The 22,979-nt window shown below is 50.6% G+C and overlaps 1 protein-coding gene across 2 annotated transcripts in view; it reads right to left on the bottom strand.

Moving 5' to 3' along the window:
- Positions 1-2,280: 2,280 nt before the first annotated feature.
- The window catches only part of Padi2 (peptidyl arginine deiminase 2), a 40,825-nt gene continuing 20,126 nt past the window's right edge, over positions 2,281-22,979 (bottom strand). Inside the window, exons 5-16 of one of the 2 annotated variants that reach the window (XM_004850386.4) lie at positions 22,821-22,938; positions 22,080-22,205; positions 17,225-17,403; positions 15,966-16,069; positions 14,742-14,853; positions 13,848-13,955; positions 11,347-11,498; positions 9,663-9,807; positions 8,936-9,029; positions 6,944-7,029; positions 5,223-5,351; positions 2,281-4,557 (exon numbers count right to left, since the gene is read on the bottom strand). In XM_004850386.4, the coding sequence (XP_004850443.1) occupies positions 4,324-4,557; positions 5,223-5,351; positions 6,944-7,029; positions 8,936-9,029; positions 9,663-9,807; positions 11,347-11,498; positions 13,848-13,955; positions 14,742-14,853; positions 15,966-16,069; positions 17,225-17,403; positions 22,080-22,205; positions 22,821-22,938 (1,587 nt within the window). In that variant the 3' untranslated portion in view covers positions 2,281-4,323. The remainder of the gene's footprint in view (positions 4,558-5,222; positions 5,352-6,943; positions 7,030-8,935; positions 9,030-9,662; positions 9,808-11,346; positions 11,499-13,847; positions 13,956-14,741; positions 14,854-15,965; positions 16,070-17,224; positions 17,404-22,079; positions 22,206-22,820; positions 22,939-22,979) is intronic. The other variant, XM_004850387.4, reaches the window with a different exon arrangement.

Here is a 22,979-nt window from a genome sequence, read left to right as displayed (position 1 = left end):
ATATACACAATTATTATTATTATTATTATTATTATTATTATTATTATTTACCTGGGGCAAGGCTTTATTGGGGGGAAAGAGCTGCCAGACTACCTCGAACAATGGCGAGAGAGCCACAATTATTATTATTATTATTATTATTATTTTTTTTTTTTGGTACCGGGGATCAAATTCGGGTCCTTGCACTTGCAAGGTAGGCAGCGGAACCACTGAGCTAAATCCCCGGCCCACACAATTATTATTTTTTAAAAATTAATTTTATTGGTACATTTTAGGTATACAGTATAATGACATTCATCATTGGAGATTTGTACCTTTACATAATCGCTCTTGATTCTTATTTTTCTCCCTTCCCCTGCCCTCCCTTCAACTCCTCCACCTCTCTCTATTTATAAAGACTTTGTTTCCATTTTTTCACTTTCTCATATTAATTCCATTCCCTTCTTTCCTTTCCCCTACCCCTCCCACTTCCCCTTCCCCTCTGCCCCTTTTCTTCCTATTTCACATTATCTATTATACATTTTCATCCTTATTTACACTTTCGGTTTCTCACACCAGAGAAACTATTTAGTATTTACACATGTGTGTCCTGTTTATTTCACTTAAGAGTATGGCCTCAATGTGCATCCATTTAGCTATAAATGACTCTAATTTCTCATTCTTTATGGCTGAGTAGTACTCCATTTTATAAAAAAACACATTTTTTATATCCAATCTCCAATTATGGGCAATTGGGCTGTTTCCAAGCTTTAGCTATTACAAACTGTGCTGCTATGAACGTGGGTGCATATATATCACTGTGATATGATTCTTTTAATTCTTTTGGGAAGATACCCAGCAGGGGAATAGCTGGGTCAAATGGGCCCCCTCATTCCTAGTTCTCTGAGGTATCTCCATACTGATTTCCACAGTGGTTACACCAGTCTACACTCCCACCAGCAGTGGAGAAGGGTTCCTTTTTCCCCACAGCCCTGCCAGCATTTGTTATTGGTTGATTTCTTGATAGCAGCCATTCTTTCTGGCGTGAGGTGGCATCTCAGTTTTGTTTTCATCTGCATCTCTTGAATGACCAGTGATGTTGAACATTTTTTTTATATGTTTATTTGCTATTTCTACTTCTTTGTCTGAGAAATGTCTGTTCATTTGAGATGCCCATTTTTAGATTGGATCTTTAAATTTGAGAGGTCTGATTTTTTAAAGTTCTTTATATATTCTAGATAGTAGACCTTTGTCTGAGGAACAGCTGGGTTGTCTCTTCACTCTGTTGGTGATTTCTCTTGCTGTGCAGAAGCTTTTTAATAAGAAGAGATCCCACTTATTGATTGTGCAATATACACAATTATTATGTGTTAATTTTTTTAAAAAGGAGGGGGGCAGTGATCTCAAAAGGCTGTACCCATGTATTAAGCCTAGGAATAAAAGAATCAGTGATTTTCATTTTGCAGTGGTCTCTTAAAATACAGTAGTTACACCAACACATCAGTCCAGAAGCCCAAGTTGGAGATAAGGGGGAGAAGGCCCTTGGTGTATCCCAAAGAGCTTAGAAGGCTCAGCAGCCAACCAGCTGGCTCCAGGTTAGGGACCAGAAGTTTGTGCACAAAGACCCTATTGGTCATGGCTGTGTTGTACAGATCTTTGTACCATGGGTCAAATCACAAATACCTACTGTAACAATTCTGCATTATAAGAGCATGGAGTTACCCAGGGCAGCAGACAATGTTGGTGCCCACCACTTCCTTTTCTGGTTCTGTGAGTCCATCTCCATCTCCTATGACTTGGTTCCTAATAGCTGCAGCTACTGGTGCCACTGATCCAGAGTGCCAAAGGCCCCAGAGCCAGGGATGGCTGTGGTAGGATCATAGCCTCCATGTGGGAACAGCTCTCAGGGGCCATTTCCACTCCAGAGCTCTCTGAGGTGTCCCTTGAAATCACCCCTCTTTAGCTTCTCCCCTTTCTTTGTCTTGCTCCTCTAATTCCCTTCTGGTTTCTCCTGGAGGCATTTTCTTAAATGCATCACTGCAAAACTTATCTCAGGATCAAAACTTATCTCAAAGCTTCTGGAAAACCCCATTTTCAAAGCATAGTCACTTTATTGTGGATATCAGTCTTGGCCTTGGGTGGTGGCCATGTAATATACAGCCACTGAGTGTGCGGGGGATTCCAGCTCCTTGACCTTGTGCCAAGAACAGTAGCAGCTTCAGTCCCAAGAAGGGGCCCAATGCATGGTCTGCATTGAGGTCATGTTTAGGAAATCGCAAAGAACATCACACCACAGCCATGTGACTTCCCCTTGGACTGTTTATTTGATTGCTGTTTAGTCAGGGTCTTCCCCAAACACCTTTTGATCTCCATCATGGCCTCTTTTCAAGAAGGTGGAGACTGCCCAGCTCTTACCATCTTCACGGTCCCCCCTGCCCACTTGCATAGAATATTTCAAAATCAAGACTGAAACAGGAACTTTGCTGGGTTTTGCAACCCAGAAGCATGTTCTAGGCCTACATTTATAGATAGGGTCAGGGAAGAGCAGTGAGTCCATGGGGTCTGTCTACACTAAGGGTATCACACTGGGGTGGCGAGAGCAAGGGGAGGGGCACTTTCTGAGTCCTGGGGCTCCAGAAACCTCAGAATGACTGACTCATGGCAGGGAGAGCATTAGGAAAATTGACAGAGGCACACTGCCTCCATGTGGGAGGTGCTCACTTCCCCTTAATTAGATTAGATAAAAATAAAAGCAAGTCCACAAACCCACAGTAACCAAACACACATGAGACACACACGAAGTCTCCAGAGAAACACCCTCAGATAGGCTGAGAGATCTGGGGCTTTAGCCCCCTAACGCAGGAGCATTCCCAGAGAGGGGGACAACAGCTTCTGAGGCTCCGGGGTCTGGTCTGACAGGTGGTTCTGGCCCACCTGGCTGAGAAACACACTTGTCAGTGACTTGCAGGAAGATTTGTACCCTGGGCGCTTCCTGAATCTAGAGAGCTGTTATCCCTGAATCTGTTATCACTATCAGGGCAAAGGCTGGCCAGTCCACGTGGCTTTGCATGTGGGGACTGCCTGGCTCCAGGTCCACTTTGCTACTAACCACTATTCTCAGAGCCCGACACACCTGTTGCTTAGTAAGCATGCAGCAAATGTTTATTGGATGGTGAATGAAATAATCAGGAATGAAATCCTATTCTCCCAAGAATACACATTTATAACCTTCATTGGTTATACAATGGTTCTTTTTGAGCCTGCAAAGTGGAATTACAATTTACTTATTTTCCTGGCCCTAAAGGAACTTTATTTTTTAGTTGAAGCTGACTCTTCAAGTGGAGCCAGGGGATGAATGTGGCTATGTCCAAATGGGAGGGTCTTTGACAAATGGACTGGTGAATTTTAACAGGATGATCAATCCATTTCTGGGGCAGGAAGTGGCGCTGGGGCTGGAGGTCAGGCCAAGGTCTGTAAGTGTTGGGGCTGATGTCTAGGAGGAGGGGCAGTTTTCTCCTGCCCTGGGGAAGCTCCGGATCTGGTTGGTGGTGAAGAAGCCCTTGTTTAGCTGCCTGGAGAGATGGTATCAAGTACTAGAAGGGTGGACATTGAGGCATGGGAGGAGGGAGGTCGGGGCTGTGGAATAATTGAGGACCAGGCAAGAGAAGATGGATAGAGTTGACCCGGGCAGCTTTACAGCTGAGCTCAGGCACATGGGTGCTGGTCTGGGGAGAGAGCCCCCAAGCCTCTGGGGCAGAAGCCTGCTCTGAGAACATTGGTTTCCAGGGAAGGTTCTACACTGGATTATTGGACCCACAGGGAGTGGGGAGGGCTAACCCAGGGTATCTACACTGCAGAAAGTCAGGAGGGTTGAGAGGTGGTGAGGAATGAACAGTTTGAGGCGGCAGTGAATTTAAAATGATTGCACTTCAAGTCTGCCTGGGGTGCTAGGGTCCCTTTCCACATGACCAACCTTGAGCTTTAGGGTCTGGCTGTTGGAAGAAACAGTGACCCCAGATTTCCTTCTCCTCCCCCAACACCACTCCAGTTTGGAATAGAGACTAAGGATTCTTGGGGAATGGTTTGGATACACGATTTTTGGGTTTTGTTTTGTCTCTCATGTCAGGGCTCTGCAGACGCCAGCCACACAGCCAGCTATTTTCAGGAGGAACAGAGCTGAAGCTCACTGGAGGTAACACAGGTCCTTCCCAGGGAGGACAAGGCACAGTTGCCCCAAATTCCACCCTACTCCCCAAAAGTCTCCCAGCAGTGTTACTCAGTCCAGCTCAGGCAGGGGAAGGGCCCGGATAACTCAGGGGCAGAGGGAAGCATGGAGCCCACAGGTCAGGGCACCATGTGCCACCACTTGAAGGTGAAGGGCTTCCTGCGGACATTAGTGCCGCAGTGCACCTCCCCCAGGAATTTGTGGTAGGCGGAAATGTCGTCGATGAAGGTGCAGCAGAAGCCCAGGGGCTCCAGGAGGCTACGCATGTGCATCTCCAGACAGCATTCCTCCTCCACCTGGGGCCCAAAAGGCTTGGGGATGCCCAGGTCCTTGTCCAACACGATCATGTTCACCTGTGGAGCGAGCAGTTGCTTTGTGAGCACCTACTGTGTGCCTGCCCTGTTCTAAGCTCCTTGGACCCTCACCACAATCTTATGACAGGGATACTGGGACAATTCTCTTTATAGGTAGGAAATCTGAGCCTCAGAGAGTGCTAAGCAATTCACAAATGGCAGACCTGAGTAGAAAACCAGGCAACCTGCTTTGCTACATATGTATATATGTGCAAGAGGGCACCTAAGTGTATTACATGCATGGACATGCAGCTATCTATGCGTGCATCCATATGTACATGTATGTATGAATATGCATGCCATTTGTGTGTACACATGCAGATGTGCCTGCTGCGTATACATGTGTGTGTGTTGTTATGACCTCCGTCTTTTTTTTTTTTTTTTGAGGATGACCTACTTCTATCTTTTTACCTTTTGCAAAACAGCTTCCTATTTGTTAAGGTAGAGAGTTCTCAGTACCCCAGGGAGGCAGGTGGGACAAGCGTGTCACCCTGAGGAGGGAACAGTGGCCCTCAGAGAAGGCAGGTGCCTGGGGTGAGGTCACCCAGCAGCTCAGCCTGGACAGGGACCTGAGCTCCTTACTGGGAAGCCTTGGCCACGGCTCCTTCTGAATCTGACTGTCCCCAGCTCAGAGTGGATGAGGTCTGGGGTCCCAAGGGTCTCACCATGTTTGGGAAGAAGGCTATGGCCTGGCGGCCCTCGTGCATCTTGAACAGAGCGGGCAGGTCGATGATGTCCTGCTCCGTCAGCCCCAGCTCCCTCTTGAGGATGTCGCGGTTCCAGTCTAGACAGCGCTGGGCGGGAGCAGGCAAGGGGATCGGGTAAGGGACACACAACTGCCACCTTGGCTGCAGTGTCAGGCTAAGGGCCCTGGTCCTCCAGAGAGACCCCCAGCTCTCAGCTGGCACCTGGTCACCTCCCCCAGTGCCCCTCCTCAGGGCTTGGGGCAGTCATAATGGTGACAACAACCCAGAAACAACACCAGCAACTCCCCTCATGAGCACCTCCTCTGGACCGGACCCCGAGGTCACCTCAGGACACTGATGATGGCTTTGCTAATGATCATAGCAGCAGATGTATAAATGTGCCTGGCTCTGTTCTGAACACTGGACACGGGGACTTAGTTCAGCTTAACCTCTTGGGGAGATGCCAGCATCACCCCCTTTTTAGAGATGGGAGACCACGGAGAGTCATAGTGAGATGCCTGGGTTCCTTCTGCCCAAAGCAGGGGCCACAATTTGACCTTAGATCTACCTGACCTCAGGAAACAATCACTGAGGGATGCTTATAATAAACCCAAGTTTCAAACAGCCAGAGAGGGGATTGATGACATTTCCTGGGTCTTACGTCACTTTCCCCACCATGCAGCAGTTTGTTGGGGTGTTTGGCCCAATCAATACCTGTTGCCTCTACCTCCTTGCTCTAGTGATTGAGTCAGGGATGGGCAGTAACTCAGCATTAAGCAAATCAACATAAAGACCCCTGGGTACAGTAATTGGTTCAAGTTGGCTTAAATCAGAGTGAAATGCAAGCTCTTATTCAGTTGTTGCAGGGGATAAAAAGTTCTATGTTTGTGCATGGTATGCTGGGTGTATGTCAGGCCCTGAACTACTTGCAGCCATGAGGGCACCTGCAGAGATCAGGAAGTGCAGAAAAATGGAGTTGGAGCCCTGATCAACCTGCGCCTGAAATCCATACCACTGCTGGACTTCCCACTTATATGAGTCAATTATGCCTTTTTTGTTTGTTTGTTTGTTTTTTTGGTACTGGGGATCGAACTCCGGACCTTGCGTGCACTTGCGAGGCAGGCGGCGGAACCACTGAGCTAAATCCCCGGCCTTTTTGTTTAAACCAATTTGAGTTTTCTGCTTCTTAATTTTATTTAAAAATAAATAGAAATTTAATTCAAATAAATATGACTGGTTTCTATTTCTAGATATAATCTTGAGGCTTAAGAACTCAGTGGGGTCAATGCATGGACAGAAAACTTCAGTATCTGTGACTTCCTAACACCCAGAGGTCAGGACTTGTGCTTACGCAAGAATTTTTCTGGAAAGCATGTCTGTAGTATTTATCATGTTCTAAAGGAGCGTGTCTTTCCCAGACAACATGAATTCTACCCTGGCAGAGATCTTGGTCCTTTGGGACTGCTGGTTCCCTACCTTCCCAGGGCTTCTAGCCCTGCTAGAGGGGACTTTGATGTCCCTTTATGCCCACCTTTAGCACAGGATGACAGCAAGGAGGCTGCTCGTGGGCTTGTTGAGGCCCTCCGAGTGCTGGCACACTGGATCATAAACCCCTGATCAGGAGCCCCTGAGCCCTGGGCATTCTCCGTGGAAGCCCCAGGACACAATGAGGATGTGAGTCTTGCCCTCCCGGCCCGCACCTGGAAGTAGTGGTTCTCCTTCACAAGGCTCTCATTGGACAGGATCTTGTTGATGGTGATCCGCTTGCTGCTCATCCCCCCCAGGCCTGTGAGGTCGGAGGACAGGACAGTTGGAATCGAGACCCCCCGGGCCAGGCCTCCGTCTGAGCTCACAGCAGGACTTGGAGGGGGACAAGAGGGTGAACCCAGGCAGAGGCCCAGGAAGGAGGGAGCCCCACACCATCTGCCTGGGCAGGGCTGTGTACACTCCTTTCTCCTACATGGGTCCTGTCACCTGGGCAGAGAAAGGGGTGGGAGCTGACTTGCTCTCAATCTGGGCAGTGGGGGTGGTGGTGGTGGCATCAGTAACCACCAGGTTCTCCCATCTGGAACCTGCTCCCAAGAAGAGCAGCTGACCAGGTGAGGGTGAGAGCAGCCCCATCATCTTTCCTGTTGTCCAGACTACCCCTAGCTCTGACCCTGCCCTGGAGGCGGGCCTGTCTCCCCTCCGGTCCTCCTGACACTTGTGGCTTTGGTTGATTAATGACACCTAAGGCCCACTTAGGTGTGGCAGGTGCTCTTCTAAGGCTCTATGTGGATGGACTCATTAGTCCTCCCCACATTTCTATGCTAGATGAGGAAACTGAGACACAGAGCAGTTACATGACTTGTCCAGGGGCTCACAAGCAGCTCATGGCTGAGCTGCTCAGCACATCAGAGGTTGACAGCTGAGCCTTGCTCCTCACCCATGTTTCTGCCTGATCTAGGAGGCACCTTGTGGATCCCTGCACTTCCTAGGCTTGACAGTGGCAAAGAGATCAGGGCTGGTCTGAGGATGTAACCCAGTGGTTGTGCCTTTGGTTAACATGTGCAGGGACCAGGGTGTGATCCCCAGTACCGCAACAGAAAAAAAAAAAGGGAGAAAGAAAAAGAGAGAGATGGGGCTGTTAGACCCTTATCTGAGTTGTCTCCACACTTCTCACCCTTATTAGCACAAAGGTAATAGTGGTTCCTATATCCTATGGGTAGCTTTTAGGCTGTGTTTAACCTAGAAAGGAAGCTGCAAAAGTCAAGGCTCATGCCTGCCAATCCAGGAAGAACCTTCCCTTCAGGGATGGGGGATGTTATAGACAATGTCCTAGTCTGGCCCTTTCTGTCCTCTGATGCCTGCAGGAGTGAGGAATGCTGTCTTTGGATATGGAGGACAGAGATGTAAGTGCTGACCAGCCTTGGGAATGCAGACTTTTGGGTATGAGGTATATTGGGAATGCCCACCTGAAAAGTGGCAAGAAGCAATTTAAGAAAAAACTGTATAACTGATATAAACAGAGGTGATGGCTATTCAACAATGCATGTGTATTTTGGTCCCTGTATTGTGTACTCACCTAAACGATAGAAGGGTGATGTAATTTCAGCACAATAACAGCAACCAAAAAGCAGTAGGACTTGCCACGGCCTCTAACCTGGCTCTCTATCTCTGCCTGATCACTTTCCTCCTTTACCATGATTAATTTAAATGTGAGCCTTGGCCCAGTCTATACCTGGCCCAGTTAGACAGATGTCTAAATTAAGTCGATCATTTTTCACTCTGGGACCGACAGTGACGATGCCTGACTGTCATCGTGGCTGCCGAAGCCTGTTTTTTTCCCTGGCCCTAAACTATTCTCAGTCTGCTTTCCTCCCCACATCCCTTTGTGAAGCAAGAGCTCCTGGGTGCAGATTGAGCACAGGTTTTGGAACCTCTAACTCTCCCAGGGGCTGTCACACATGAGGTCCTGAGAAAAGATTCTGTGCTGTGGGTGACAGTAAGGAGGAGGGGCAGCTCAATGAGCCACTTGGCTACAGCAAGGGACACAGAGGCCAGGGCTGCTCCCACTGGGGTGGCCTTGCAGACCCTAAGGGGGGCTAGATGCCCAGGGCCATGTGGCTGGGTACGTGGGGACAAGGCGTGCAGCTGGCCCGTCCTGCTGAGGGTATCTCAGGGGCTCCCTGACGAGGTCCTTGGCTACTCACCCTTGAACATGATGGCTTCCCCATGGCCCTCCTTTTGCTTCTCTTGGAAGAGCTTGTAGCAGGCCGCAGTGCTGGCCATGAGCAGCCGGAATTCCTGTGAGAGGCAGTCAGGCAGCATGCTGTCAGCAGGGAAGGCAGCTGGGGAGTAGGAAGGGTCCCTGTCCTGTATATTCCGAGGACTATTTCTCACCCTTCTGCCGTCTTGGCAATGCCAGGGAGTCAAAGCTCAGAGTCAAAGGTGGCCTTGGACAGAGTGGAAGAACTTCCCCAAGATGCCACAAGCCAGGCCATTTGCACAGGATTTTTAGGGTATGGGGTGACAGCCACTCCTTTTCAGAAAATGAAGCTACAGACCCCAACCTGTCTCTCTAGAGCATTATGGCCAATATGGCTGCCACTAGGGTCACGTGACAAGCATTTAACTATGGCTAGTTGAACTAGAGATGGGCTAGAGAGTAAAATATTCACCAGATTATAAAGACAGTATAAAAAATAATGCAAAACTGCTAATTAATACTTTTTATATTGATTACACATTTAAATGCTGATATTTTGGATTTACTGGGTTAAAATTTACCTGTGACAGTCACAACATACAAACCAGCTTCAGCCTACTTCCTTCTTCCCCTGTGCTGCTGCTTCCCCTCTCCCTGCCTTCTGCTGGCAAAGGCTGGCAGCCATGGGTTCTCTGCTCTCCTATTCACTGTAGTCCTGGGGACAAGCTCACCTTTTTGCCTGGGATGGGGACGAAGGTCATGAACTCGTCCACGTGACCCACGGTTAGCCAGTCCGAGTAGAGCTCCACAGGTGCCTGCACCTGCTGGGCTGCCAGGAAGTCTCGCACCACCTTGGTCATCCGCCGCCCGCCAGACCTTGGGTGAGGGTAGGGAGCGGGTTGCAGAGGGCCTGCAGCCTGGGCCAGCGTGGCATCAGCCTGGATAGGCTTCAAGATCTGCGCTGGCCCATTACCAAAGAGCCACAGTACCTTCTACTCATTTTAATCAGTTCAAGAGACACCTCCTCCAGGAAGCCTTCCTGACTGGTAGACTCAATGATGCCTCCAATCTGCCCCTTATCCTTAAGCTACAGCCCAAGTTCCTTCCAGTGGCCAACAACCCTCCCTGTGACCCGGCTCCTGCCTGGCCTTCCCATCTCACCTGCCTCCCCTCCTCTGGGTTCTGTGTGCTCCGGCCCTCTGCTAAGCTCCTCACTTTTTTTTTTTTGATATTGGGGATTGAACTCAGTACCTTGTGCTTACGAGGCATGTGGCAAAACCACTGAGCTAAATCACTGGCCCAAGCTCATACTTCTGCTCTTGCTGTTCCTGCTGTTTTAAGCTTTTTCTCTCCTCTTCAACCTCCATGGCTCAACTCTGAAGTCACCACTTCAAACCCTCCAGAGCCAAAGACCCCTGTGCTGGGCCCTTTATCATGTTCCTTGCTTTGTCCCCCTTACACTTGTCAGCACCCAGAAGCACCATGTCTCCTGCTGCCATGTTCATCCTCTACACCCCTTACCCAGCAAGAGCTCCCCAGGCTGGAGCTTTGTGTTCCGGTTATTGCTGTCTCCAGAGCCTAGAACAGAGCCTGGCACGATCAGTCTTCAATAAGTATTTGTCTCTAAGAAGCCTCCTAAACTCTGTCCTTGGGCCCCCGAACTCCCTGTTCTTCTTCCTGTTGCTCTATGCCCTTCTCTTTCTTAAGGGCCAATCTGCATATCTGTGACCTCCCCTGGCTCTTTGAAGGCAGGGCTTGGCACTTGGCTGGTGCTCAGGAAATAGTTGCTGCATGGAATGGATGAGCACCATTGAGTGGAGGGAGAAGAGAAAAAGGATGGAAAAATGGTCACTGCCTGTGTCCTCTCAGAAGGTGGAGCATCCCATGTGGCTCAGAGGACTTGGCCCAATGCCTGGATGATTGCATACATCCAGGTTCCTGGCAGCCCTTTTGTGCAGTGATAACCCAAGTACACATCTTTTCCCCAGTGAATGCCTTGACCAAGGAAGAATCTGCCTTTTCGTTGGTAGTGGATGAACTGGGCTGGGCCACTTCTTTTTATGTTTCTTTCATGTATGGGCAGCCTTGAGGATTCATGGGTGTGCTCCCACTCGTATCTGTTGGTCTCCCTTCCCTAGTCTCTGCTCTTTCCCATTGTTTTATAATTTCCTTATACACTCTCCCATTTGAGGAAGAGACTTGTTTCTTTGGGTATTTATTAGATCCTAATTTATACTAAGATGTAAAGGCTAACTTGTGTTTTTTTTCCCCCGAGAGCATCTATATCAACAGACAGTCATGACAAGAGGTGATTCTCCCAGCCACTCATTCCATGCACGTGCAGCCCAGGTGACTCCTAAAGAGAAACATTCCCGGCCTGCCCCATTGCCCCAGCTCCATCCTGGCTTCTCTTACAGAGGGAAGCTGCTCCCAATGAGGATCCGGCCAAGGGGGTATGTCTTGCCATTCACAGTCACCGGGGGGCTGACCTCCAGGTTCCCAAAGGAATCAAGGCTGGTGACGGACTCAAAGAGAGGCTCCCGGGTCACGTAGCCGAAATCTGGGCCCTGGGCAGAGGCACACCTGCCATTAGTCCCCTGTAGCCCCATGCAGCCACCCGCCAAAGCCCACCCCTTCACCACCAGCACCTGGTGCTGTGGGCCTGGTTGCCTGTGGTCCTGTCATTTCTACAGGGGCCTAGGCATGGGGAGGAGAGTTCTGAGCACGCCTATGGGGTGAGTGTGTGAATGCTTGTGAATGCGTGTGAGTGCATGTGTGAGTGGATCTCTGTGTGTGCTTTTTTTCCCAAACACAGATGCACAGAGGTGACTTGAGATCAGTTCTCATGTGTGCTCTTACTGTTCCCACTCAGCTCTCAATCTCTCTGACCCTCAGTTTCCCTGTCTGTAAAAGAGGTGTTGCATTAGGTAACCTGAGGCAGGGAAGTAGATTGTGTTATTCTTCTCAGGGATTTGGCTTCCTGGCTCACTGCCCTGTGACTTCTGCTTTCTCCCTGCCAAAGGAATAGCCTTCCCTGGCCAGCATCAGGGTCACATGACTTGGTTTGGCCAATGAAATGTGAGCAGAAGGGAGGTGTGCCAGTTCCCAGCAGAAGCCTAGGAGCCACTCTGTGTGTCTGCCTGCTTTGTCTTCATCTTCCTGTGCTAGGAGAATGGTGTTTCTCAGCCTAGGACTGCAGCTCTAGACTGAGACTCTAGAATGAGGAAGGCAGGAGAAAGCAGGTGTGTGGACAGCCAACCAGCTGTGGAGCAGAGGGGTCAGCCACTGAAATTTGGGGCTTGTTTGTCATTTCAGCCTCCCTAGTGACAGCTGACCGATACATGCAGGAATGGCAGATATGATATACTTATCATCCCAGCCCATACCCAACAACCACACTTGCCCACTGACCCTTGAATCTTTCTTAGCTTAGGGCTCCAACAAACTGGAGTTGGCACACAAAATATAACATCACCGATGTCCTAAATTTTAAGGTTTTTTTCATGGTTTTTTTTTTTTTTTTGGTCAAAATATAAGGATCTTGCTTTGGGAGCTCACACTAGGGTTGGGACTATGATTGCATGACAAAAATCCCTGTTAGAAAAACCCCGGGAAGTGGGAGGATGCGGGTAGTCCTGGGCCAACTGAAAGGCTCCAGGACAGTGTGCTGGTACATGGATGGTTGCAGCTTAGCGCTTTCTCGCCTAGGGGCCCAGCTGGCCCTGCATGTGAGCTGGCCCAGGATGGCCAGAGGCTGGCAGCTGAGGCTTCACAGCATTGCCTGGGCAGCAGGCATGCAGCACAAAGCCAGGAACAATGTAGCCTGGGGCTCAGGAATGAAGCCAGCCTGGAACACTGAAAGGCAGGTGGTAACCCAGGGAGGAGAGAGAGCCGGTCCAAGCTGAGCTCTCATGCCTTCGGCAGCCCTGTGGGTGGTTCGGTGTGTCAGTGGAGTGGGTAGGAGGTTCATGGGACTGTGTCCAGAGCTATGCAGTGAGAACCATAGCACCAGCTACTAATGGTCACTGTATTGGCACCATACTGATGTCTTACACATGCCTCAAATCTTCACTATGAGCCTACGAGACCAATGCCATCTCTTTCCATTTTACAGATGAGCAAACTGAGGCTCATGGAGATTAGGTTGCTTATTTAAGGTCTCATTCCTACTAAGGGACTGCTGCTCAAGGCCACGTCCCTCTGACATTCTAGAGCTGGGCTCACACTGTCAGCTCCCCCAGCTCCTCAAGACGAGGGGACCAATTGAGTAAATGTTCTCAGAAAGCAGCCTCTCATGTCTAGCAGGAAGGGTGTCCTTCATGTGACCTTGGGAAGGCCCAGCCCACCCTAGTCTAGTATCACACTGTGCCCAGGCCTCCCGAGCCTGTTCAGGGTGGGGGGCGAGGACAGAAGGGACTGATTTTCTTTCTACTGTCACATGGTGACACTGAGGGCACAGAAGGGGGTGACAGTGGTCCCTGGAATCAGAGGAGACGGTGGCATTAAGTGAAACGCACATGTACTGAAAACCACAGTTTTAAGGCCCTGATGAACTTTAAAGTCAGAACCTGATTTTTGACAATTGCATAACTATGATTTTCCTCTTTGAAACTTATTTTGCTGCAAGTTGGAGGACCAGTCCTGTAGCAGGGGCCAGGCCTCTGGAAGTGGGTCTGGCCCTGTCTCCCACAGTTCCCATTTCCCACCTGGAAACTGTTTTGGGATCATCAGTTATCAAAGCAGAAAAGGATCTTAGGGGCCTCTATCCCAGCTCATCCATCGGCAGATGAGAAAACAGAGCCCCTGAGCAGCAGACCAGTTTATCAAGGGTGCTCCGGTCTCCTGACTGCTCCGTCCTGCTCCTGAGTCCCTTATGTCACCTCCCCGGCTCCCACCACTGGTCCTCTGCATCTCACCAGGAGCTGTTTTATGGGGAAGTCCTTGAGGTTCCCATCTCGGGGGGAGTCCAGCACCACAGGGAAGCCTTTGTGGGGGGCCTCGATGTAGCCAAACTCAACTTCATCCTGGGGGGACACCAAGGACAGCTGTGAGCCCAGGGCATTCCCTGTGAGCATCAGTCAGCTAGGAGGGAGGTGAGCTCTGGAAGGAGCGGGGACTTTGAGCCTCCTGGTCCCCAGGTCCTCATCTGCAAATGGGGGCAGCGCATCTTCCCACAGATTGTGTCTGCACACTACAAGCATGTTTTTCAGCAACACTAACCTCATTGCTTTTTTTCTGAGACAGGGTCTCCCTATGTAGTTCAGAGTGGCCTTGAACTCACTATGTAGCCCAGGCTGGCCTCGAACTCACAGCACTCCTTCTGCCTCAGCCTCCTGAGTGCTGGATTACAGGAGTGTGCTACTATGCCTGGCTTGACCTCTTTTTAAAAACATAAATGGTATCACCCTGAACATGTTTTCCTTCAAGTAACAACTTAAAGTGAAGCATATTTTGTACCAGCCTCATTCTTTTTTTTTTGGTACTAGGGATTAAACTCAGGTCCTTGCACTTGCAAGGCAGGTGGCAGAACCACTGAGCTAAATAGCCAGTCCCTAGCCTCATTCTTTTAAGCTGTTGCATAGAGCTCCATGGTGAGCTGTCACGCAGGTTGCTGAGGATGGATGCTTCATTGTTTTGCAGTCTTTAGCTATGACAAAAAGCCACACTGCAGTGACTTCCTTCCCCATCTCTGTGCACCGTGCAGGGACAAGCTGACAGAAGCCCTCTCCTGGGGCGGTTAGGGGTCAGGTATTCTGATAAGCCCACCCCTCTCACCTGACCCTGGCCATGTCCCCTGACCAGGCCCGTACCTGGATCCAGCGGTCTCCTCGGTTCATGTACTGGAAGCAGACCTTCAGCTCGCAGTTGGTTTTCTCCACTAGGTTCTTTACCTCCTTCAGGAACAGGTAGTTGTCCTTCATGCTGGCAAGGTGGGGAAGAGGAGGAGGCCAGAAGGAAGGGTGAGGGGGAACAGGGCCACCCTCAGGGGAGTGGGGATAGCAGCTGGCCTCTCTGAACTGAGCTGGGCAGCTGAGGCCGCCTTCATGTTCCATCTTATTTGTAAAGGCCACTGGAGTCAAGGACCAGCCACTTAGGCAATTTTGTCAAGGTCATGAGCAAACAAAACCAGGAAGGGAACATTTACCCTTATCTGCCCCAAAGCCTACATCTCTGACCTGCTGGATTTAAATACAGTGGGCCCTCGAGTTACAACCAGCCTGATGTAGGAACAACTTGGCTTGTGACCGGAATTTTGGTTTTAACATACTACAGAAGTCTTGAGTCATGACCTGAATGCCGGCCACTTGTGCTTCCAGATGGTCTCAGATACAGACTGAACCCTTAAAGAGTTCTGGAAGGAGCATTACAACATCCTTTCCTGTGTGGGGTTAACTGAGAAATCCTGGACCAATGTCTCTCTAAGGACACTGAGATCTGCCTGGATACAGGAGAGAGACTTTGAAGGCTGTGTAGAGGAGCCTGAGCCTTCAATTGACCAACTTGAGTTACAACCAGCCCTCAGGAACAAACTGAGTAAATCAAGGGTCCACTGTGTGAACTATGCCTGACCTGAAGGCCAGGGATGGGTCTGGGAACCTTCAGAGGTTCCTCCTGGGGCTGCCATTGTGGGCATTTCTTCAGTCACTTCTCATCTTGCTTTGGTTAAACTGGCACATAATAGGTACTCAATAAAATCTTGCTTAAGGAGTGAACGAGATGAGCTGACCAGCCATTGCTCAGGGGGTCCCCAGCTAAAGGCACAGGGCCGAGGGGGAACGGTTACTTCCAGAGCATACTCCCTGCCCCCAGCCAAATGGCTGGGTGAGCACTTTGTCTGCTTCATCTCATGTGAGTCTGTGATGTGAGTATCTCAGAGAAACTGATGCACAGAGAGGTCAAGTGAATAGTTCCAGGTCACAATAGTTCCAGCTGGTAAGTGACAGTGCCAGGAACCAAACTCAGGTCAGCCTGACCCAGAAGCCCAGCCCTTGCCTGCTCTGCCATGTTGCCTCTGGGCCACGCTCATCCCTTACCAGCACACAAACACTGACACGGGAGGCAGGATGTTGGGCGTCATGATCCACGGTGCAATTCGGAACGTCACGGTGTCTGTGAAGATGGGTGTCAGGGGAATCCCCTGGGTGTGGGGGAGAAGGGACATATGAAAAAGCTGCATGGGATGCCCTCCACACCTGCCTTCCCAAGTGGGGGAATTCATGAGAGTCATACACTGATCGAGCACATACTGATACCAGGCCCCACACCAAATACTTTTATGCAAGTTAATTCATTTCTGCCTTAAAATAGCCCCAGGGCCGGATGATACTATAATCTTCACTTCTTAGATGGGGAAACCAAGTCACACAGACCTAGTAAGTCACTGTCTAGGGTTACATGGTTAGCAAGAGGCAGAGTCAGGCTTTAAACCCAGGTGCTCCAGCTGCCGAGTCTGCCATCCTAACCATTGTCCCATCAGAGCTCCTGTCCTGAAATTAGTCCCAGCTGCAGGCATTTTGTCTTCTGTGTTACAGATGGGGAAACTGAGGCACAGTGAGATTAGTTCACTTGCCCAGGGTCTCACGATGGTGAAGCGGAGATTGAGCCTAGGTCAGTCTGAGCCCAGAGCCCACCCTTATACATCTCAGCTGGATTCAGCCTCACCCGGATAGAGCCCCAAAGTGATCTGGGGTGAAATGGGAGGGCCCTCTGTGTCTAGTGGAGTAGCCAGTCCCTCCCCTTTTCTGAGTGAAACAGGGTGGCCTTAAGAGGCTGGGGCCTGGCACCGATGTCCTAGCAATGAGTGGCTCTGGTTACAGGAAGCAGCCTCAGCAAGGGGCTCCCTGCTGGGCAGAGCAGAGCTGCTGAGCTGCTGGGCGCAGGGCAGGGGTCAGAGCTGGTGTGACCCACAGCCGGGGCAGGAAGAACAGGGTGCACAGGGGTGACACAGGGTGTCAACAGATCTCACAGTGTGGTCCAGTTAGAACCTCTCGCTGACCACTGGGACTCCGTGCCTCAGAACCAGGCACGTTACTGCACAGTGGGCAAGGCACAGGCTTGGGGGGCTCAGGAGTTCCTGGGAGCAGGTGTGGCAAGGAGGAGGGTTCTGGGGGACAACTCAGGACCATGGCTGACTCATGTAGGCCCCCAGGGGATAGCAGGGTCTCCTAGGCTGGACCCATTCAGTGCTTTGAGGGGAGCAGGGCACAGTGTGGCCTCCTGGAAGTAGCTCTCTGGGAGGAGTTGCACCCTGGTCCCCAGGCAGCCCCTGGTGGGGGAGGCCTGGGGTTCTCACCTCATCCATGTACTCTAGCAGGCTGACGTGGATGGAGACCAGGCCTGAGAAGCCCTCGTCGGGGAAGCGGAGGCCTTCCACAAAGAACAGAAGCTCCGCGGAGCCACCCATGTACTTGACCACATGGTAGAGCTTCTTCCGGCCCAGGATGTGGATGTAGCGCTCCCCGAAGAACGGATCTGGGGAGCAGATAGGGATCAATGTCAGTGCCCTGCCCCATCAGGAGGAGGTCAGGGAAGTCAGTGATGGGGACAGGGGCAGGATGACCTGTCCTCACGACATGGAGAGGAAAGCATAAGCAGAAAATGCCACAGGGATGTCTGCAACATGTCATTGTCATCATCTCAGCACTGCTGTGTGCCAGCTGGCTTCACCTACAAAATGAGCTGGCTATTGTGAATGGTACATGTGAAACGGCAGCAGATGGCAATTATGCAACTAGTGTACCACTGAAGGACATTATCACTCCCATTTCACAGCAGAAGAAACTGAGTCTCAGAAAGGAGAAATGGCTCATCCAAGGTCATACAACCAGGAAGTGGCTGAGCTGGGACTCAAGTTCATGTCTACTTCTGAATCCTGAGCTCCCAACCCCTTTGTATAAATAAACCATAAATGGACCCATTTGTACCAAAAATTCCCCTCTGTGTCATGAAAGCCGTGTTAGGGTAAAATCCGAAGAAGAGAAGAGGAAAGGCAGTTTCTCCAGTGCCCCCGTGCCTCTGCAATCTCCAGCATGTCACAGTGCTGTCCTGTTTGGAACAGTCTGGTCCCTCCTCCCTCCAGGTCTTAGTTTGTGTCACTATAAGAATCCTGCCCGGATCCCCTGGGAGCAAACCAGGGGCTGTTTGGAAGTTCTGCAGCCTTTCTAAATGCATGTGGCCAGTGTGAGGGCAGAGATAGCCCTGGTCAGGCCCAGCTGCCTGCCTGGCACATGGTCTTGTTGAATAAGTGTTTAGTGAATGAACCAATGGCTTCCAGCCCACTCCCTAGGGGAGAGGCCACTGGGGACTTTTCAGGCTGCTTGAGAGCACATGCATTTGAGTTATTGCTCTGTCACCATCAGGGCAAGGGCTCCTGGGAGACAGATAGTCAGTGTACAAGAGCTGTGCTCAGCTGGTGATGAGATGCAGTGGATATGGGGAGGCTTATGACAGAGATCTTGTTGGGTTATGTGGGGTGCAGCAGGGTGGGGAGGGGAGAGGAGCAGGGTGGCAGCATCTGAGAAGAGAGAGGAAGCCTTTGAGACGCCCTTGTGGGGCACCAGGGGTGGTGGCAGGGGTGGGGAAGGAGATACTTGCACTAGCCAAGGTGCAGAGGAAGGACCTTACACAGTTCCACAAGGGATTTCTTTATGCTCTGCAGAACTGGAAGGAAGAATCAGGCTCAGCTTAGTGCTTTTAACAACAATGATAATGGTTAGTGACCAGCTCCTTGACAGTTAGAATGGATAACCAGAACACTCCTGGCATGAACAAGGGGCTTGATCAAAAGCCGTGAAATGGGAGGCCCAGACCTGGGGGACTTCCCCAATCCTCAGTTTACCTATCTGGTAAATGAGGGATAATGATATCTATGCTACAGGGTCACTACAGGTGACACAGTATCTGCAACCTTGGTAACTTTGGTCAGTTAGGAACTGTGAATGATCTGCATGTCCCTTACTGCAACACCGATGGCCTTTTCATCCAGCAGCTTCTGAACAGAAGGTAAAGAAGCGATAGTTCACTGTACCTCCTCCAGGTGTGTCCAAGAAACAAGACCTATAGATTCACACCCTGAGTATCTCAAGAGATTTGCACAGTCCAACACAGAAGGCGAGGTCCTTCTTACCCATAAATGACAGTGTGTGCCCTTTGGCCCACTTTCTTCTTAGACCCAGATGGGCGTGTGCACAGGGACTAAGTTATTCTCCCTTGGCTCTCAGGCCTTCCACACCCATGGGCCGGCTGTACTTGAACCTGTGATCAGGCAGAGAGACGTGAGGCCTAGACTTTTTGTTGTTGTTTTTTTTTTTTTCAGAATTGGCAGAAGCGAAGCTCCCCTGAGGCTCGGGGCAGCTGGGGGCTCCACCAAGGTTGAATTGGAGGGGATGTGGCCAGAGGAGGTGGGTCAGGTGGAGACTGTGGTCTGTCATCTGCTGCAGCTGTCTCCCTGGCACAGGGCCTGTGCTCTGCGATTCACAATGTGTTTCTATCCTGACCTCTTTCGGGCAGTTTGGGCCAGCGCCAGGGGGATCAATTCCTTGCTGAGAACAATACAGCCATTGTCCAAGGAGCCTCTGTCCCTTGTTCCCTGTCCCCAGCTTGGAGCAGAGCTGGCCACCTCCGGCATGGCCAGCTTTGTCTATGACAAGAACAATATCCTCTGTGGAACTGTTCTTGTGCCTTGAGCTGGGCCTGAGGGCCACCTTGACCTCTTCTGAGCCCAGATGTTGGCCTCAGCTAGCCTCAGCTTGGCAGCGTGTGGTATGGTTGGCATCACTCTTCCAGTCATTCTGGAGCAATTCTACCTCCCAAGGAGACTGAGAGTGTGACAACTGTTGAAGTTTGCCTGGGATTGAGGTGTTTCCCAGCCTGAGGGACGTTCATTGCCAGGAAACCAGGGAAGTGCTGAGCAAATGGGGACAAATTGGTCACCATGGCCTTGTAGGAAGAGGTAAGGGCCTAGCTTTTGGAGCTCTGGGGAGAATCTGAGACTGGAGTAGGTCACTAGGCCCTCTACAGGGACTCAGGCACTAGAGACTTCTGTCCATCCCAATCACCACAACTAGTAATCACCATAACATGTCCCACAAAAGCAGGAGCCTCCTGTCTTTATGGGGTGTTCCACAGGCCCACACTGTCCTCCCTCCGTCTCTCTTGCCCTCCAGGACAGCGGAGGCTCCTGTTATCCCCACATTACATTGCAGGAGGAGGTCCCGGGGCTGGGGGTGGGGAGGCAGCCTCTTGGGGCCCCTCAAACCCGGCCCCCTTGTCCTTGGGTAGAGCCAGACCTTCTTCGCTGACGACCAAATGACATTTGTGTAATACACATTCTCATCGTCAGGTATATTTAGATTTTGACAAAATCCCCAAAATGCTTGCATGGAAGAAAAGGAAACTGGGCCACTGATGAATTATTTGTCTCCATTTTTGCCTGAGTACTCATCAGGGAGTCCACATTTGGTGGGGAAACTGACTAGTGAGGTGGTCACTATCTCAGCGGATGGCCCTCCCTGAAGATGTGTGGCCTCACTGACAAGTGTGGTGAACGTTCTCTAAGCCCCCGCACTGGGAGTTTCTCTTTTTTCTTGACCCTCAGGACCCATCTTGGGGACAGGTGAGGGGCAGGGTTGTGAATGTGGGCCCAAACTCAAGCCTACTCCATTAACACAGGTGGAAACCGCTTGAAAATGCCAGATGGTCTCTGTGAACGCCAAGGCTGGATCAAGGCTTGGCCAAACTCTGGCCTGTACCCCTCCTACCCCGTGGCAACTCTGGCCCAGAAGGGGTATAAACATCATCTCTGGCCCCCTGGGGCTGTGGAGCCAGCCTGACTCAGGGACATTCCAGCCTGCATGAGTTCACTGCCTAGGCCCCGGGGTGGATCAGAAGAAGGCTGGCATTGGGAGGTGCTGTTCACTGGTCCCCTGGCTAAGTCACTCCCTGAGGTGAGGGCACTCTGGTGACTACCTGGTTCTACCAGGCCAATCCACAAGTGGTCCTGGCCTCCCAACAGTTTCCCCCGGAAACCACAGGTATAGGGGGTAGGGCATGGCAAAGTGGGCTGGGGAAATAGGCGGGACCTGTCAATGACAAGATCCCAGGACAGTGCTAGATAATTCCCAGGACCCCATAGATGCCCGCTATTGTGACTCTTCATGATAGGGACTGGGATCACTGGAGTGCACTTTATTTTTGTTTTTACCCTTTACTCTCATTGTTCGGCCCAAGTTTGTTCTACAGAGCTAGTTCTTCCCTTACCCCTTCATCCCTCACTTTTCAAATAAACTTTTGGCACAGTTTTTGGCTTTTCTCATCCAATTCTTTGTTCAAGGCAAGAAGGACCTGGAATACGTTTAGTTGGTGAGCCATTTCTAAAAGAACTACCTGGTGACACCATGACAAACTGCAGAGCTGTTTAACTGAGAGAATTTCAAAATACATAAATCAGATTCTGAGAGTCCCTGGCTTAAAACCCTCTAATAGCTTTCCATTGTGCTTACAATAAAATCCAAACCCTGTTGCATGCTCTGGCCCTGGCCCTAGGCCCAGCTTACCGACCTTGACTCCCAGCACCTCCTGCTATGGTCTTTCTGCTTTTCCAAAACTCCAACAGGTCCCCTCCTCCTGCTTTGTGGGGACTGTCCCTTCTGCTCAGAACTCTGTTCCTTTAGCTTATGAATGGCTGGTTCCTTCTCACTGTTCCTTTAGTCTCAGCTCAGTCTATTCCGTTTCCCACAACATGCTATTCATTATGTTCCCATTGCTAAGCTGGCAACTCCTTGAGGACAGGGTGCAGTTGTCGCTTTTACGGTAGGGATCCCAGCTCCAAGACTAGTGCTGGCACTCAGAAGCTCAAAGTGTGTTTATAGAAAGAATGAGATAGTACAGGCGGCTTCAAGGGTGAGCCCCGGCATGGAGCACGTCCCCTACACAGTGGGGACCCAGCACACCCTTTCACCACTAGGAGGAAACAGGGCCATTCCTGGAGGGTAACAATAGCATCTTTTTTAAAAGTCAGAGATACCAGATATGCCTTGCAGGCAGTGCCCGCCTGGCCTCCAGTCTCATGAAGGTGCGGGGACTCTGGAAAAGGGGACTGTAATCACTAAGGGGTGGTGGCCTTTGAGGGCAGAACGGGGCTCACTCACTCTCCACGTAGAACACGCCCACTTTGTCCGAGTCTGACATGGAAATGTAGAGAACCATCTCGTATCCTGCAGGTAGGCGGTCGGGGCCCTTGGTGTGCAGGATCATCTGGGACATGTCCTTGAGGTCTGGGGACAGTGAATACGGGAAGGTTAGCAGGAAGGGACTGCTGCAGGGACCACTGCCTTTCACTTTTAAACCAGGAAAAGGATGAGGTCACACACGTGTATTATGGAAACCATAGGGAAGCATTAAAAGAAAAGCCAAGTGCAATGGTGCGCACCTGTAATCCCAGTACTCTGGAGGCTGAGGCAGGAGGATTGCAAGTTTGAGCCCAGCCTGAGCAACTTAGCAAGACTCTGTCTCAAAATAAAAAATAAAAAATGGGCTGGGGATGTAGCTCAGTGTGAAGGCGTTGGGTTCAATTCCCAGTACTGAAAAAGAAAAAAAAAAAAAAAGAAAGGAGAAGGAAAGACTGGTTGTCACTTCCAATACTAGAGATAGACCCCTGCTAACCCTTTGAGAATTTCTTCCTGGTTCTTTTTCTACCTGTGTAAGTTTTTTTTTTTTTTTTAATGTGGTTCCAGTTGGGCTATATTTATAGTTTTGTCTTCTGCTTTGAGGTCAAGTGGATATTTGAGTCTGTTGACTCCAGGAGGCCCAAGTCCCCATCCACCTCACCCTGCCCAGGACAGGAGTGATGTTTCCCTTGCCCCTAATCCCCAGGGTGGCCCTGCAGGGACCTTGCTTGCTGTAGACCTTCTCGTCACTGCAGTCCTCCTTGGGCAGCCAGGGCGTGTCTTGGTCACAGTTCACCAGCAGGATGGCTCCCTGGCCCTCAGGACCCCAGGTCCAGGATGCCTGTAGTGGCAGGGAGAGAGGTCAGTGCCCTCTTCCTTCTC

This window comes from Heterocephalus glaber, unplaced genomic scaffold (assembly GCF_053883595.1).
Source record: "Heterocephalus glaber isolate CG9 unplaced genomic scaffold, H.glaber_assembly_v1.0 deba00001452, whole genome shotgun sequence".
NCBI classification, from domain to species: domain Eukaryota; kingdom Metazoa; phylum Chordata; class Mammalia; order Rodentia; family Bathyergidae; genus Heterocephalus; species Heterocephalus glaber.
The sequence above is the reverse complement of the archived record's forward strand: the minus strand, read 5'-3'. Positions and strand labels throughout refer to the sequence as shown.